Source organism: Balaenoptera borealis (genome assembly GCF_965194805.1).
Source record: "Balaenoptera borealis genome assembly, chromosome: 1".
NCBI lineage: Eukaryota > Metazoa > Chordata > Mammalia > Artiodactyla > Balaenopteridae > Balaenoptera > Balaenoptera borealis.
The window spans coordinates 96573894-96592470 of NC_138860.1; the positions used below are offsets into that span (position 1 = coordinate 96573894).

General features: G+C 46.7%; 1 protein-coding gene across 1 annotated transcript; it reads left to right on the forward strand.

Moving 5' to 3' along the window:
* The first annotated feature begins 4415 nt into the window (after positions 1–4415).
* Positions 4416–13283, forward strand: ADORA3 (adenosine A3 receptor). Its single transcript, XM_082399260.1, has 2 exons — positions 4416–10452; positions 12159–13283. The coding sequence occupies exons 1-2, from the start codon at positions 10070–10072 to the stop codon at positions 12763–12765; spliced, it is 990 nt and encodes a 329-aa protein (XP_082255386.1). The 5' UTR covers positions 4416–10069; the 3' UTR covers positions 12766–13283.
* The last annotated feature ends 5294 nt before the right edge of the window (positions 13284–18577 follow it).

Consider the following 18577-nt stretch of genomic DNA (forward strand, 5'->3'; position numbering starts at 1 on the left):
GCTCACAGAGGAGTCATGGGTGGGACTGTTGGGAACCCACCGAGGTCACCTGCTTCTGCTTCCCCGGGGGGGCGGGCGCCATCTCCAATGCTGACAAACCACTCAGAACGGGGTAAGCAAGTTCCCCTGGCAACTGCGGAGAAGGGAGAGGAAGATGATACTGCCTCCTCCAAATATCCTTTGGACACTTCCTGTTTCAGAAGCCGGGAGCCCTGCTGGGGGATTTGGACAGGAGTAGAGCCGCTCCACCGAGAAACTGGGAGAGTCAGTGCCGAAGAGACCAGCATCTCGGGAGTCCTTCCTCTTGGATTCCCAAAAAGCCTGTATCTCATGCTTTGGGGAGGGTGGTAGGTGTGAAATGATTTTCCTTTAAGTCAATATTTATCAAGCACCTCTTAGGTGGAGCCGTGGGCTGGGCGCTGGAGTGGCCCTGACCGTGCAACAAGGACCCTCCCCTGTGGCACTCACACACTGGCAGAGGGGGAGGTGAGCAAGTTCGTGGGCCAGCTGCCGGGCCCACGTTGCTTCCCTCAGCCCTCGGTCAGCTATCTTTGTCATTTATCAAGGGGGAAATGAAGACACAGAATGAACAATTTGTCCACCATCATCCATTTAGAAACGGAGTCTAAAGAAGACAGAGGAGCGTGTCTTGCAGCACAGGACTGGGCCTGACAGTAATCTCTCCCCTGCGGCATGTCGGTGAGGGCGGAGCGGGGCGGGCCTGGCACCTGGATGGAGAGGCACGGACGTGCGCGCTGTCAAGCATCTCACCGTAGCTGAACATCCATTAGGCACAGCCAGGGTGCTCCAGGTGTAACTCATTAGCACCCACCACTGCACCCATCCGCATGGGTTGACAGGCAGACTGGTCAAGGATCAAGTGCAGCCATGAAAGAAGAAAAAATCAACCACAGACTTGGTGGGAGGGTCCTAGGCGCTTTGACTGGGGATTCAGAGAGAGGGGGGACCAGAATGACAAAGGAGCCAGAGAAGCAGAACATGGATAGAGCCCCTCCAGCAAGAGACTGAGAGAATCAACCCTAAGAAAATGCAGGAACTGGGGAGCGCATCGTTATGGATTCCCAGCCATGTGGATTCCCAGCCTTTCTGCTAGCGAAGAACCCTGGCTGCTTGCTCCAGGTTTGACCTTGAACTAGCCACTCTGGGCATCAGATTCCTCTGGTGCTCCCTCCCACCCCAAATCCTCATATTCTGGAAACCCCATACCAAACCCAGTGATCTGGGGCTTCTTAGCCCCATTACATCATGTGTCACACTAAATGGGCTAGCCAGGACCAGAGGTGGTTCTGGGTCCTGCAGATAGAGCAGTGACAAGCCAAGTGAGGAAAGGAATAAACTCTGATGAAGAGCTCTGGTTGTGAAAGGGGTAACACAGGAAATAAACAGAGTGAGATGATGGAGAGTGCATGTGTGTGTGTGTGTGTGTGTGTGTGTGTGTGTATGTGTAGAGGTCTCCATTTTAGATAAATCACAGAGATGAGAGAATGAAATAGGCTATTGTATATAAAAATGCTGAAACCACAAACTGTAATGTAAATAGCAGACATTCTCCCTGAGGGTGCCTTTGACCAGACCCAAACTTTGACCAGAAAAATGTTGCTCTCTATCTGTACTGGTTTGCAATTGAAGTTAGATGCAAAAAGCTATTTTTGGTGAGGAAGAGGTCTTCCTAGATCCCTCCTGACTCCTCGGTGGACGTAGAGACATATGGTCAGCATTCTTGCAAGGTGAGGAGCAGAGAGACCTGAGAATAATACACCACACATTCAGTGAGAATTTATTGTAGGTCTCCTATGTGCCAGGTACTATTTCAGGCTCTTGGTACTTTTGGGAGAAGGGGAGAGGGAGGGAGATATAAAGATGAATAAGGTATAATTTCTTATGGAGTTTACTTAAGGAGTTTACTAGCTACTGGGGTTTGCTAGCTAGTGAGAGGAGCAGTCACGTAAATAAATAACTACAAAGTGGTGTAATAAGTGCTCAGAGGAATGTGTGAGATGACGTGGGAGTACAGAGGGGGAAGCTGTTGACTCAGCCTGGTAGTAACTTCAATCCTTTGTGGAAGTGGGTGGGGTTACATAAATAAAAATAAGTTCCACCTGGAGAATCATTATATTATGCGCTATACAGCATCATTCCTAAGGGAGCATTTACTAGATCCTGCTGGGTACTGATGCTTCAAGTATTGTATTGAAAGCTTTCCTCAGAGGACTCACTGAACCCCAGAGCGCATTTCCAGTGTCAACATATTTTTTCTTTTGCCCAAACTGATCATCTAAAATATGATTGTGGGTCACTTGTCCGGGGAAAAATCCTCACCTCCAAGTCATGGGGGGACTGACAAGAATCTTTGTTTAAGAACATGGGTTGGGCTTCCCTGGTGGCGCAGTGGTTGAGAGTCTGCCTGCCAATGCAGGGGACACGGGTTCGAGCCCTGGTCTGGGAAGATCCCACATGCCGCGGAGCAACTAGGCCCGTGAGCCACAACTACTGAGCCTGCGCGTCTGGAGCCTGTGCTCCGCAACAAGAGAGGCCGCGATAGTGAGAGGCCCGCGCACTGTGATGAAGAGTGGCCCCTGCTTGCCACAACTAGAGAAAGCCCTCGCACAGAAACGAAGACCCAACACAGCCATAAAATAAAAAATAAATAAATTAATTAATTGTTTAAAAAAAAGTTAAAAAAAAAAAAAAAAAAAAGAACATGGGTTAATCAACCAGCAGACCTGCCTTCAGAATAAACGCTAACGGGCCTTCTAATGTTAGTTCTGTGTGTTCATTATTTACACCTTGCCTACTTCCAGAAAAGGATGGGAGCCGTTCATAATAAAAAAACAAGGCACGATGGAATCCCTGACACAACAGGTGCCAAGGGCTGACGCGGGGCCTATAGATGCCGTGGGATACCTCAGCAGAGTGTGGTTACTGAGACAGAACACCAGTGCGGAGCCTCTTGGCTGCCCACACGAAACCAAATTATACAAAGCTCTACCACTAAGCAGTTCAACAAAGCAGGCTAGTTTATTGAGAAAAGCAACTTTTTTTTTTCTTTTTTTTCTGGCACTAAACTCCTCGGAGAAATGTATCCTGAGAAACTTTCTATAGGGAACATAGCAGCAGATAGTATCTTCGGTCGTGATGAAATGCAGTACATACTTCCTCTGACAGCTTTCTGTATTTACCTTTAATAAAACGCAGAGAGGCTGAGGTTATCTGGGAACGTGTCTCAGTAGGGAACTAAAGTAATATGGTTCCAGGACACCATTGTCTCATATGGCCCACTGCAGGAGTTGCACGCAGAGAGTGTGGAGGGGGAGGGGACTGGCTGATCTCGAGGCCCAGGATACCCCCCTGCTGAGCTGAGCTTTGACAGGTGCTGGAACGCAGACAATTGGCCCAATAACACACTGCCCCTAGTAGCTGGCCTGACTTCTGAAGCAAGTCTTATCAATTAGGACACTGAAGGATTTCTGCCCAAATGACAATTTGGGTTTTGGCATAATTGATGTGTAACTGTCCTCATGGGGTTCATCGAGAAGAGCCAGGGCTTTGAAGGCAAGACAGACTGGGGTTTGGGCCCAGTTCTGCCATTTACTGGCTGTGTTGCCCAGAGCAAGTCATTCACTGGCTACCATGCCTTAGTTTCCTCATCTGTGAAATGGATCTAATAATACTCACTTGAGGGTTGCTGTAGACTTGTGAATGATGTGTGTACAACCCCTGGCACAGTGCCTGGCACAGGTTGCTTGGCATACAATCATGCAGCTCTCATGATCATAAATATGACAGGCCTTGTGGAGTAGGAGGGGAAGACACATATGTCCTCAAAACAGGGGCGTTCCCACCCAACCCCTGCAGGAGTGTCATCACATTTGTTAGGTAGAAGGTAAAAAGCAGGGCCCGGGGCATGGTCCTGCTGGCAACATTTAGGATCAGCAGTTGCTCTATCCGGAGTTCATTCCTACACCTTCTGGTGTTTATAGACAAAGGGCGTGGGGATCGAGAGCAGGGTGTACAGTTGGCCACCCTGGGGACTGTGGAGATACCCAGCATGGGTGGTCAGAAGCCTGGGGCTGTGATGAAGAGGAGGCTGGATTGCGAAGAGACCCAAGGTGGTTTGAGAACTCATGTGCACCAAAAGACAGGAAGCACTCCAGCAAAGGCCGGGAAAATGGACCAGTGGGACCTGTGCCCATAGAAGGGAGAGGACAGGTCAGAGATTGGCAGGCACCGAGGGAGGGCCTGGTGACATAGGCATAGGGAGCGAAACATCCTGGTGGGACCTCCGCGGGGGGTTTCTGTCCCCCCCCGCCCCCCGAGTCAAGGAGGCCAGAGATGGCTCCATCTTCACACTGCCTCTGACCAGATGGGCGACCTTGAGTAGATCCCTCTGTCTCTCTGCCTCAGTTTCTTCTGCTGGGAGATGAGACGAATGATACCTACCTTGCGGGGTTGTTGTGTTCACTTACTGACGTGGACCGTGTGAGGAGTTTTGCACGCTATGAAGAACACCAAATATTGTTTTTACTGGAACACTCACGGGTTTGAAAGGAGAAACTGCTTCTCAGCCCCTTGAGTCAAGAGGATGGAATTTGGTACTGCCCAGGAATATTCTTTGGGATTGGATTGAATTTAGGCAGATGGCAATCTCTCTGTGTCTCCCTTCCCCTTAGTTCTCTCTTTCCTTTTCTGCGCGGTCTGAGGGGGCTGGCTAGGTGGTGCTCCAAGGCTGTGCTGCTAAATTCTCAGGGATTTTCTTGCTCAGCCTGCACCCTGAGTGGCAGTGGAAATGTGCTGCCACCTGGTGGTCACTGCTGCACATAGCGCCCCCACAGGGACACAGGAATAAAAGCCTCTTACCCGCTAAGACTCCGGCAGTTGGAGCACCTCCTCACTTTCTAAGTGCCTAGAACCTGGAACAAATAGAGTTAGCTGTACCCTTCTCTGGATTCTCCACTAGAGCTCAGAGGCCTTCTGACACAGTGTGGGTGGAGGGTCTGCTGGGTGGGGTGTAGGTGCCACGAACAGTTCCCCTTGGCTGGGCAGGATTTCCTGTTGCTCAGAGTGAAGGAACCTTGACCTCTCTCCTCCCCCATCACACTGGCTCTAAGTGAGTCTCTCTTGAACTCAGGCTATAGGGAGTCCCTGGCTCCTTGGTCACAGCTGAAGTCCTAGTAGGAAGCCCCCTGGGGACAGTGGCTCCAGATCAGCCCAGCCTCCTCCCTCTGGCTTGACTGAGAGGCAGAGAAGGAAGGGGGGCTGGCAGAGGGGGAGTGAGAGCAGACCACGGTCCTGGAGTGACTCTGATCACTTGTTCTTTCTAAGCCTCTGCTGCTGGCTAGCAAGCATCAAGTTCTATAAAAATATAAATCTTTGGGGAAGTGGCGATGGGGCCAAGAGGAAGTGAGCAAAATGATTTTGTGCAACTCTGCAGGCAACAGTCGAGTCAGTGAGAGCCAGCCCCCTGGCAGAAGCCAGCACCTTCCGCCTGCCTGACATCCTGTCTCAGCAGCCACCTGCACCGGTTCTGGGGCTGCAGAGTCCTTTCCTTGGGCCCCTGCTAACACTGCCTCTTGTTGTTACTGCAGGCTGGGTGCTGGGATTTCCCAGGCTTTTCTGAGAAGCTGCAAAGGATCAGATGAACCATCTCTGGCCAGGCTCTTAGGCTACTAAGCAGAAACCCAAGGGCCAGGTTGCGGCCTTGCAGTTGATCTGAGTCCAGTTGCCTCAGCCCACGGTGGCTCCAGGCCAGGGTTTGGGACGCGAGAGGCCTTTCCCTAGGACTCCAGTTGCTTTTTCTCTGATTCAGGCTCATGGTTCCTCCCAGACCCTTCCCTCCTCCAGATTTTCAGGTTTTTTCAGTAGAACCTAAACAGACATGGGCTTTCTTTTAGATGGGAAAATCTGCTGAGCCATGTTTCACTTATAATTTATTTTATTATTAAATTTTTTGTGTGTGGGGCACCTTGGTCCAACAAAAGGTTTTCTTTCTGGTACAGAGCTCCCCTTGGGGCCCAAGCCCTTCTTGCGGTCTGCTCGTACAAGTGTCTCTCTGGTGCCTCCATCTCTTCCTCGCTCAGAGTTGGTGCTGGACCTAGGTTATAATTGTGTTTTGTTCCCATAGTCTTGGTCCCCACTTTCTTTTCCAGACTTGGGTTTAGAACCTCTAGTTGATAATGTGGCAACATCAAATCCAGGGACACCTTGTACTTGTGAAAACTTGTTCACTTGCTTATGCATTTACCGAAGCCAGGAGCCTGGGTTTGAATGCCAGCTCTGCCACTTCCTAGCTCTGCACCCCAGGGGGCAAGTTACTTAACCCTTCTGAGCCTCAACAGTAACGACAGGATCTATTTCATCAGAGAGAATCGAAGGAGATCAGATGTATAAAATGCTCAACACAGCAGCTGGTATAATGGAAAGTGCTTCACAGGTCCTAGCTGATTGGTACTCTATTCCCAGTGCTAAGTTTATGCCCCTGGTTCACTGAGGTTCCTACTCATTCATTTGTCAATATCCAGAGCACCTAGTAGCTGCCAGGCATTGTGGTAAGGCATAGAAATGCAGAAATGAAAAGGGGAGATCCCTGCCTTCCAGGAGCTCAAAGAATAACAGGGGAGGGATTATATAAACCCAGCATGGGACAGGGGCGGGTGGGGTCTGTAAATTTTTCTTCAAGGTTCTGTTTGAGAAGTGTCTAGAAGGAAAAGTGCTTGTTTTCTGGGTGGATGCACAGGAGAAGGGCTTTCCTAGCCAGAAAGGAGCATGTGCGTAGGGGAGAGGAAGTGAAAGAGCTCGCTCTGAGCCCCGGGACACGTGGCCCAGTGGCACTTATGGTTTCCTGATGGACCAGGCAACAGGAGACTGCAGGGGCTGGGAGACCCCAACACAGAGAGTCTCCAACGCCATTCCAAGGAATCTGGACTAGATCGTGGGGGCAACATGGAGGCTGTAGGGGGACTTGCACCTGGGGCTGGGTTAGGGGGCTCAGAGGTGATGAGGGCAGTTCCCTGACTAAGAGTGGCTGTGGACTGGGGTGGGGAGATGGGGAAAGGGGACAATTCCTCCTGGTTTCTCTGTCCTCTTTCCCTGGCTGCCCTTTGGTGTTCGGTCTAGAATGAAAAGGACACTCAGGGCCCCATCTTACGCCAAAATGCTAAGTGGCTGTGAAAGCCTTCCTCCTCACCCCTCAGATCAGCCCCCTGAGTATCAATGGGCTCTGTCTACTCAGAAAATATAAAGGAAGGGCTTCCTTTATTCATGGAGAGGAAATGCCCCAGGTTTGTGCAGAGGATTCTGGGAACAATTCCTGGGGAGGGGCTGGGGAGAGGTGGCTGGGTCGGTGGCCCCAAGTGTGTCCCCTGTCTCTCCTTGTTCCTGTGTGTTACGGTCTCACAGGCTACCTTGTCCCCACCACGCTGCCCTTGTGACCGGTCCTGGAGCAAAACCCTTCTACTTAGTTTCTCTAACCCAGATGAGATGGGCTGATTCTGGAAGGACTCACCTGGGTCTTAAAGGAGGGGAAATAGGCTGGAATCTGAAAACATACACCAGTAAGGTTTCCAGCTCCAGCTGTCACTTCCATCCCTAACAGCTCGGCTCACTTCTGGTAGGATGGATCTGTGGTTCAGGGACTTTCCCTGGCCTCCACCTCCTTCTCCCTCCCCCGAGCTTCTGGCCCACAGCTGCACAAGGGCCACAGGCTTTTTTCTTTAAATGCAGGAGCTGTCCACTGTCTGCCCAGCTCCCAAACACAGAGCAGCTGTCTGTGCCCCACTCTGCCATGAGCCCACTCGCTCTGTCCTCGGCCACCCCAGGCGGACCCGGGCTTACCAAACCCTCCAGGAAAAATGTTCCTTAGCTACACCATCACCACCGCCAGGCAACACGACTCATCCCTACCCCAGAGGGTCTTTCTCTCACATAAGGTTTTGGTGCTACTGGGTAGCTGAGGGTTGGGAGCCGGGGTACCTTGTTGGCAGTGAGTTACCAAGATTCAACAACTGCTTTATAGCGAGAAGGACTTGTTTTGGTCGCACGCAGCCTCCTAGAAATCGCTCTCTATGTCTTCCTTCTCCCGAGCAGAGATAAAGAGAGCAGCCGCAGTAAAGACATTTATGAGAGGTCACGTTGGAGGCTGGTGACAACTTTCATGTTCCCAAAGTGCAAGGATGTGGGCACGGCTAACACTGGAAAATGCTGGAGCGACAGAAATGCAGTTGGAGAGGACTGCCTCTTAATGTCTGGGGAGTTGGCTCAGCTCCCTGAGCAAGTCTAGCAGAGATGAGCAAGGTACACCAGACAGACTTGGGATGCGGCAGGGGTGGGGAGTGGGGGGGTAGGGGTGTCGACGGATGATGCCGAAGCAGAACAACTAAAGAAGACCCTGGCAGGCCCCATGCTGAGGCATCTCGCCAGTGCCCCAGTGAGAGGTGCTTGTTAGTAAACACCAGAACAGCACTCCTGTGATCGTCGAATTTTATTTTTTGGCTCTACAGAGATTTGTGCTTAGAAGTAAGTATTATCAACCCTTCAATCCACAGTGTGGGCTTAGGTCCAACTGTTCCTTTTGCTGTCTCTCTAAATAACCCCTTTTGGGCGGCACTGAGAAACACCTGAACCAGGTGGACTCCAAATAAAAATTGCATTCAAGTGTCTGATTCCCAGGAGTTCCCAGGTGAGCAACTTCAGGGAGAGGGTCTGATTTTCAGATAGATGGCTGTTCCTGCAGGGTAGGGGTGGGGCTTGGGGCCGGAGGGCAGGAGGTATGCTGTGTGATCATGTGTACATGTTGCCCTTTCCCTCCTTTCTGCATGGCTGGTCATCCCGTTGTCCCTCAAACAGATTTGACACAGGCTGGTTGCTAGTGTGAGGGCATGGTGGGTGTGTGGGCTGAGAAGGGAAGATGAGGGTCAGCAGATGTGATGCTTACGGGAGGTGCTGAAGTTTTGCTCATTTGAACAGGGAATCTTAGTTTGTCCCTTTGGCAAAAAATCTTTGATACAAAGGCTGGGTTCCAGCTATGCCCCAGCAGAGTCAACTCATGTGACCGAATTCTCAGTCCTTACTGTTATGCACTGTCTTAGTCCCTTTGGGCTAATATAACTGAATACCAAAGACTAAGTGACTTAGAAACAAGAGAGATTTATTTCCCACAGTTCTGGAGGCTGGGAAGTCCAAGATCAAGGCATCGGTAGAACCTGTGTCTGGTGAGAGCCAACTTCCTGGTACATAGATGGTGGAAGGGGCAAGGGAGCTCTGTGGGGTCTCTCTTATAAGGACACTAATCCCATTCATGAGGGCTCCACCCTCATGACCTCCTAAAGCCCCCACCTCCAACTACTTTGACTTGAGGGTCAGAATTCAACCTATGAGTTTTGGGGGGACACAGTCAGTCTATGTCATGTACTCTTTAGAAAGAGTACATTCTGGCTAAGTTTAGGAGCCTGCCACCAAAGTCTATTTCTTTCTCTTCTGTGTGTTCTGTTTGCCTCCTCATTGCGTGATCTTTCTGATAAGCTAGCAGAAAGCCAGAATATTACGTAGTCAGTGTTCCCAGCTCCTCTCTCACCCAGAGTGACATTCTTATCTAGTCCCTGAGTAAATGAATGCTGAGTCTTCTCCATGCCATGAACATGCCCCCACCCAGCCCCCATTCTTTCCACCTTCTTGCTGAGTGTTCCTGGCTCTGTGCTTCCTCTTGGCCCATCTCACTTCCTGAAACACCACTGAAGAACATTGTTTATCTTGATGGAGCTTTAGTAGCCCTCCAGGGGCAGGGGAACTAAGAGCAGCATCATTTTCACTTTCAGCCCACGTAGAACTGTTCTCCAGTCTTCTGGGAGCCCAGGGGTGTACGGCCTGCATTGGGGCTGAAAGTGATGGCCCTGTAATGGACTGTCTCTAAGGAGAGGGGGAGAGGGGGTTCCACCAGAGAAGAGAAGGAATGGGCGAGTTGTGAGTTCTGGATTGTGGCTGCTGCACCTGGACCTCTGGCAAGATGTCTGGCGAGAGCTAGGCTGACTTGTCCACACGGATCTTGTTGGCACACATGTCACCTGGGAGGCTCCACTTGGAAAGCGAGATGCCTGTCAACAGCACTGCCGTGTCCTTGGCCAATGCTACCTACATCACTGTGGAGATTCTCATTGGGCTCTGTGCCATAGTGGGCAATGTGCTGGTCATCTGGGTGGTCAAACTGAACCCCAGCCTGCAGAACACCACCTTCTACTTCATTGTCTCCCTAGCCCTGGCTGACATTGCTGTCGGGGTGCTGGTCATGCCTTTGGCCATTGTCATCAGCCTGGGTGTCACAATCCACTTTTATAGCTGCCTTCTCATGGCCTGCCTGCTGCTGATCTTCACCCACGCCTCCATCATGTCCTTGCTAGCCATTGCCGTGGACCGATACCTGCGGGTCAAGCTCACGGTCAGGTAACTTGCTTGGAGAGGGGTGGTGTGGGGCAGTGATAGAGGTGCCTGGGAAATGGGGCTAAAACCTCCAGATCTCACACTTTTTGAGTGGAAACAAATCCAAATTGGCCTCTTAGCTTGAAAGAGGTTCTCTTCACCATTTGGTGTGTGAAGGGTTTAACAACGATGAGGAGAGACTTGGGAACTAGAAACAGAGGAACACTCCAATCCCTCCCCACTGACTACAGGAGTATATGCTCAATACCCTGGCGGGCTAAAGATGATAAAAATTCGATGCATCTTTAATTAGTGAAAAATGCTCTTGACTTTTAGAAATGATAGAAACATACTAGATGATAACATAAGCAGAGAGAAAAGAAGGAGGTAAACTGATGTTTCTCTTCTTTGCAAATGTAGGCTATTTTAAAGTTATTTTAATTTTGCTTCCTCTTCCATGTTGAGAAGGGGACCAAAAAAGTTCTCCATTGCAGAAAGTAGTAACAACTTTTCATGTGACCATGTGAACAGAACAGACTGCCAAATGAAGAAATCTAATTCCCCAGGTGTCCTGAATTACATTGGTATCTTGTTGCTCCTCTCTTCTCTTGGGGAAAGAGCATGGTGAGGGAGCTACAGACAACTTTTGATACAAACGAGCCTGGGTTCAAATCCCAGATCTTGAGATCTGATCTTGGGCAAGTTATTTAGCTTTCTGCGTCTCAGTTCCCCATCATAGTGTTAAGATGCTCTGAACTCAGATTCACCTCCATTCCATTTTAGCTCCAACACTTTTAGCTTCTACAAGTTGCTTAACTTGTCTGTTTCATTTTTTTCACCTATAAAATGGGGATGATAATTGCACCTTCCCCATAAGGTCAAATGAGTTAATACACGTAAAGCTCTTAGAAAAATACCCAGCACACAGTCTGTGCTCAGTAAATGGTAGCTGTAACTTCTATGATTTTCACCATTACCATCAGTGAAATGGAGATTGTCATAAAAATATCTCCAGTTTATCATGAGATTTTATTGAGAGAAAGTCTACTGAGTACATAGCCAGTACTTAACAAAATCTGCTTCCTTCTTATAGCCTGTGTAGAATGTTGTCAGGAAGAATGGTTTAAGGAGAAATGGTGACTTTTGATTGGATGAGTCTTTTAAGGTCCTGGAAGCACCTCAACATGACTTTTGCAACTCCATGAGAGTGGAGTCTAACTCAAACCCCAAGTGTGGTGCAAATAGAGAAGCAGGGGCAGACACAGGTAGGGGGTAAGTGTGGCACAGGCAGAGTCTAATTTATGGACAGCAGCACAACAGCCAAAAAACAAAACAAACAAACAAAAAAACCAGTGCAGAGCACAGCAGGCAAACATGCTTTGAGCAGATTATTTCTCCCCAGGTAAGGCGATCCCAGGAGACTTTGATTGATAACTCTTACCTCCCAGGGACTGGAGAATTCTTGGGCTGGAAATGGAACTGTGAATGGGGTACGCAAGCCCCTGACTCTAGGCAACGTACTCCTGCTGCTTTGGAGGTTGTACTTCTTTAGAAAAGTTCCCAGAGAACTTTGCTGGAGTTTTCTCTAATCATTGTCTGCTCATCTTGTCTTCATATCCAGTAGAGTTTAGCTGAAATCACCATAGAATACCAACACCCTCCAGCTCCAACTCCCCCCACCCATTAGCAATTCCTGCTGTGAACTCACCAACTCTCTTCAATTCAAACAGATACAAGAGGGTCACCACTCAAAGAAGAATATGGTTGGCTCTGGGCCTTTGCTGGCTGGTGTCATTCCTGGTGGGATTGACTCCCATGTTTGGCTGGAACGTGAAACTGAACTCAGAGTACCACAGAAATCTCACCTTCCTTTCCTGCCAATTCCGTTCCGTCATGAGGATGGACTACATGGTCTACTTCAGCTTCTTCACTTGGATTTTCATTCCCCTGGTTGTCATGTGTGCCATCTACCTTGACATCTTCTATGTCATCCGGAACAAACTCAATCAGAACTTTTCTAACTCCAAAGAGACAGGTGCATTTTACGGACGGGAGTTCAAGACAGCCAAGTCTCTGTTTCTGGTTCTTTTCTTGTTTGCTTTGTCCTGGCTGCCTTTATCCGTCATCAATTGTATCATCTACTTTAATGGTGAAGTACCACAAGTTGTGCTGTACTTGGGCATCCTGCTGTCCCATGCTAACTCCATGATGAACCCTATCGTCTATGCTTATAAAATAAAGAAGTTCAAGGAAACTTATCTCTTGATCCTCAAAGCCTATGTGATCTGCCAGCCCTCTAATTCCTTGGACTCAAGCACTGAGCAGACTTCTGAGTAGCTATCCATGAAAGATGACTCTCCGTCCCATTGACCTTCAGATTCAGCATGGACAAACACTTGAGGGCCTATCCACCTGGGCCATGGGCTCTCACATGTTTGATTCCTTCCAGTGATGTGGGAAGCATTTGGCTGGCTGCCTCCAATTGTATCTTCCCTACTACCCTCTTTCTCTAATTCAATTTTTTTCTTGTCCTTCTTTTCTAATTCAATTTTCTGGGTGTCTGACTTGAGGACAATGTTCTATTGTTACTACTGCCTGTGTTCCTCCTTCCCAAACAGAAGTCATGGAATCTGAAGGATGCCTCATTGACTTACTGACCAAAGGGTCCCAACTGGGCTGGACGTGTACATAATGGTGACTCAGTTCTACTCCATTATGGAATTAAGCAGAGAACCCTGCTCTCAGCAGATGCCTGGAGGATGGATGGAATGCAAGGAGTGAACTGAGTTTAAGAGGGACTTAACTTGCTAGATTCACCTGTAAATGTATTTGAGTAAATAAAAGATAATAACTAATTGTTGTGTAGCTCTTTGCTGAGGGCCAGGGTCACTTGGAGCTTGAAGACCCAGCTGGCTGCTCCTGGCACTCAGCCTGCTTCTACCTGATGCCATGTGGCATGTTTGCCTATGTAAATTCTAGGACCCTCACCCCTGGCCCCAGAACACCCTGCTCCTTTTTCCAGGGCTGATCAGAGCATTTGTCAACTTTATGAACCATTCATCAAGTGTTAGAGAAGAAATAATTCTTAGAGCTGAGTCTTAATCATCTCCTCTGGTATTTTATTATTTAATAGGAATAGCGGGAGTGGGGCAAAAAGAGACACCAGATAATTATTATTTGTTGAGCACTTTCTATGTACTATTTTGCATGCATTCTCTCTTTTGGTCCTGACAGTCTTTTAGGTACCACCGTTATTACCATCTCTATTTTGCAGAAGAGAAAACTGAGGCACAGAGGTTTTAAGTAACTTGTCCACAATCACACAGTTAACAAGTATGAGAGCCAGGATTTCAAGGCAGTCCTGCCTTATGGGAGAACCCAAGATTCTTGCTACCTATCCCTAGACATGCAGAGTGACTTGTAATTTCTACAAAGTCCAAACTCTTAAGTTCACCTTATGTACAATTAACAGAATCATGGGTACAAACTATGATTTGTATACTCAAGGACTGCTGGGTTTTTTGCCTTAACTGCTGTTGCCAATTGGGACACCAGACAGGGATGGCGTTCTAGTCAAGTCATTCGGGCATTGAGTGTGGCTCTGGAAGTTCGAGGTGGCATCTCTGATTGGGCTATCCAAACTTGCAGCTGTGGACTCTCACTCCCAAGACAATAAATATATTAACTTGATGAGAGTAGCAGGATGGGGATTTCAGTTAAACCACATCAAAGAGGATAAGTGTACTGAAAATGTTTTTCTTATTAGTTCTTAGCCAATCTTGAAAGGTTATCCTGACCCTAATCTTAGACCAGAGCCTGATAACCTTATTAATCTTGTTAACATTTCACTTCAGGGAAATGTCCTCGTGTCTTCTCTTGTCAGCCCAGGAATAATCAACACTATGTGCGATGTTGAAAAACTCGCACATAGCATTTTCTACTAATGCCAAACCGAGTGCGTCACCCCGCCCACCCACTTCCTGACGCCATTCACAATCTTATGTTAGAGGCAGAGGACTGCAACGCACCCCCGCCCCCCATTCCTAGGGGTCCCTGGACATGGGAGGGGACTTTTGTCCTGACAAATTCCCCATCAACATTTTGGGGGATCTTTTTTCTTTCAAAAGACAGACCTCCCCCACCTCCAATTTTTTCGTAATGGTATCCCCTCTTTTGATTTCAGCATTTTCCCCCAAATTAATTTTTGTGTTTAGTTAAAATGCCCCTCCAGGATGAGGCCCTGGGTCTACTCTGGGGCATTGGGTGCTCCTGGCACACTGTTCTGCCCAGGACTCACCTTTGCCCAGTTGGAGACTTGAGGGAAGTGCTGGTTGGTTCTTGGCCTCTAACCCAGTTTCTATAGCAACATTTGGCATGTGCCCTTTTAGGAAACTTGATTTAAAGGGACCGCTTGCCTCACAAGAAAACAGCGGTCTGTCCTGAGTCATTTGGTGTCATCAGACAAGCTGTAGCTCCTGAGTTTCAGAAAAACTTTTTTTTTCTCCCTTTCTCCTCCTCCCCTACTTCTCTCTCTTTTCCTTTCTGACAGTCACTGCTTAGCAAACCCACTGACAGCTTGTAGGAAGTTGTATTTTGGGGGCTTGGGAGTCAATGAGAATCTCTTGAGCTAAGGGGCTCCACCAGCCCAGAAGAGGCCCTTACAGTGAAATGTGTTTTGGCGTGAACTCAAAAAAGATGAACCAAGACTCACTGGTGAGGAGTTGGGCTGGAAGTGACGAGATCTACCCTGGTTTCAGGTTTAGAGATTAATGTCACTGGAGTTTCCCTGAGTCTGTCTGCTGGCTAGCTCCCTTCAGCTAAACATTGTCAAAGGTGGCTGTTGGGCTTTCATTTTAAAGGAATAAGGTAAAAAGACCACCCAGACAAAACTGAGGTTTGCTTCCTTCTTCCTCCTCCATACAGATTCGCTGGAACAAAGGTAGATGCTGAGTAGCTGGGCTTATTTACTCAATTTTTAAAATCAAATCAACAATAGAAATAAGTGAAGACCAACCAAATGAGAACAAACAAACCCTATTTCTTCTGAGCTTTCTATAGCAAAGGAGTCAGCCACTGCCCCTTGCTTTTTGGCAGAGACTTAAAGGCAGGCAGAAGAGCGGGATACTTTTATAGTGGAAAAAAGAAGGCTTCAGGTGCACCCTGACTGGAGACCGTTGGCCTGGGGAGGCTGTAGGCAGGCCGATTAGAAGTGGAGCATCCTGTGTGATGGGTTAGGGGGCATATTTGACTTTCTCTGGTTGGTTCCTAGATGGAAGCAGGACAAAAATTAGGGAAGCTGTCAGTTATTCATCAAGTCCTGGCCATTCAAGGCCAATTGTTACAGGGATTATTGTTTGGCTTTCTGGATTGTTACTAGGAATAATGGTCTGACTTCCTATAAGTCTGGTTTATATCAGGCTGGCTTCCTGGGCCAGTTACTATAGATAAGGGGCTGGTTTCCTGGGCTGGTAGTGGACCAGAGTTCTATTTTTATATATGGTCTGGTCATGGTCCGTTTGTATCTTCAGTTTCTTACAACTAAATTCACATTTTCTAGAGAAACTCTGCCCTTAGATACTATACTGGGTACAATGGGAATGAGAAAAATTAGGCTGCATCTTGCCCCAACCACTCGGATGACTGGCATAATGTAAAATCTCAACTCTAAAGTTCTCTACAGTGTTGCAATATTGTTACTATTGGGGAAGCAGAATTGAGCGATGGAAAGAACAATGTTTTCTTTCAGATTTAGCATCAGCTCATGGCGGCTGTACTAGCTGTGTGAACTTAAATTTAGCAGTTACTTAAACTGAGCCTCAATTTTTCTCATCTGTAAAATGGGAGACTAGTAACACCTGTGTCAAAGTTTTGTTTTGTTTGTTTTTTGCTTTTTACTTTTTATTATGAAAAATTTCAAACACACAAAAGTGGAGAGATTAGAATAACGAAAGCTCATATACCTATTATCCTGCTTTAATAATGATCAACTTACAGCCAACCTTGTTTCATTAATGACCCCACCAACTTGCCTTACCCTGATTATCTTGAAATTTTGCACATCAAATTATTTCATCTGTAAACATTTTAGTTTGTAGTTCTAAAAGATATTTTAAAAACTTGGTTTATCCTTATTACCCATTTACCTTTTTATTTACACATCAAGTAGAGTGAAAATTAATTCTACCCTTAAGAGGGAGCAACAGAATTAATAACACCAGATAATACTCAGAACGCAAATAGACACACCTGTTTAATCTCTGTAACTCTGAGCCTGTCATTTGCTTTAGAATGTTACTTTTTCAGGTCTTGGGCATTTTCCTGATATCTGTGCATAATCTCCTTCTGCCGGTACTTTCTTCAGTTTCACAGTGTGCCATCTCTGAGCGATACTGAGTGTTTGTTTTACATGCAGCTTTCTCAGCAATAGGGATTACTTTAAAAAAAAAATAACAGAATAACTGAGGCAGAAGAACAGATAAGTGACCAGGAAGACACAATGGTGGAATTCACTGCTGAGAAACAGATTAAAGAAAAAAGAATGAAAAGAAATGAAGACAGCCTAAGAGACCTCTGGGACAACATTAAACACAACAACATTTGCATTATAGGGGTCCCAGAAGGAGAAGAGAGAGAGAAAGGACCAGAAGAAATATTTGAAGAGATTATAGTTGAAAACTTCCCTAACATGGGAAAGGAAATAGCCACCCAAGTCCAGGAAGCACAGCAACTCCCATACAGGATAAACCCAAGGAGAAACATGCCGAGACACAGAGTAATCAAATTGGCAAAAATTAAAGACAAAGAAAAATTATTGAAAGCAGCAAGGGAAAAATGACAAATAACGTACAAGGGAACTCCCATAAGGTTAACAGCTGACTTCTCAGCAGAAACTCTACAAGCCAGAAGGGAGTAGCATGATATACTTAAAGTGATGAAAGGGAAGAACCTACAACCAAGATTACTCTACCCGGCAAGGATCTCATTCAGATTCGATGGAGAAATCAAAAGCTTTACAGACAAGCAAAAGCTAAGAGAATTCAGCACCACCAAAACAGCTCTACAACAAATGCTAAAGGAACATCTCTAAGTGGGAAACACAAGAGAAGAAAAGGACCTACAAAAACAAACCCAAAACAATTAAGAAGATGGTCATAGGAACATACATATCGTTAATTACCTTAAATGTGAATGGATTAAATGCTCCAACCAAAAGACACAGGCTTGCTGAATGGATACAAAAACAAGGCCCATATATATGCTGTCTACAACAGACCCACTTCAGACCTAGGGACACATACAGACTGAAAGTGAGGGGATGGAAAAAGATATTCCATGCAAATTGAAATCAAAAGAAAGCTGGAGTAGCTATACTCATGTCAGATAAAATAGACTTTAAAATAAAGAATGTTACAAGAAACAAGGAAGGACACTACGTAATGATCAAGGGATCAATCCAAGAAGAATCTATAACAATTATAAATATATATGCCCCCAACATAGGAGCACCTCAATACATAAGGCAACTGCTAACAGCTATAAAAGAGAAAATCGACAGTAACACAATAATAGTAGGGGACTTTAACACCTCACTTACACCAATGGACAGATCATCCAAAATGACAATAAATAAGGAAACACAAGCTTTAAATGACACACTAGACCAGATAGATTTAATTGATATTTATAGGACATTCCATCCAAAAACAGCAGATTACACTTTCTTCTCAAGTGTGCACGGAACATTCTCCAGGATAGATCACATCTTGGGTCACAAATCAAGCCTCAGTAAATTTAAGAAAATTGAAATCATATCAAGCATCTTTTCTGACCAGAACGCTATGAGATTAGAAATCAATTACAGGGAAAAAAACGTAAAAAACAAAAACACATGGAGGCTAAACAATACGTTACTAAATAACCAAGAGATCACTGAAGAAATCCAAGAGGAAATCAAAAAATACCTAGAGACAAATGACAATGAAAACACGACGATCCAAAACCTATGGGATACAGCAAAAGCTGTTCTAAGAGGGAAGCTTATAGCTATACAAGCTTACCTCAAGAAATAAGAAAAATTTCAAGTAAACAATCTAACCTTACACCTAAAGGAACTAGAGAAAGAAGAATAAACAAAACCCAAAGTTAGCAG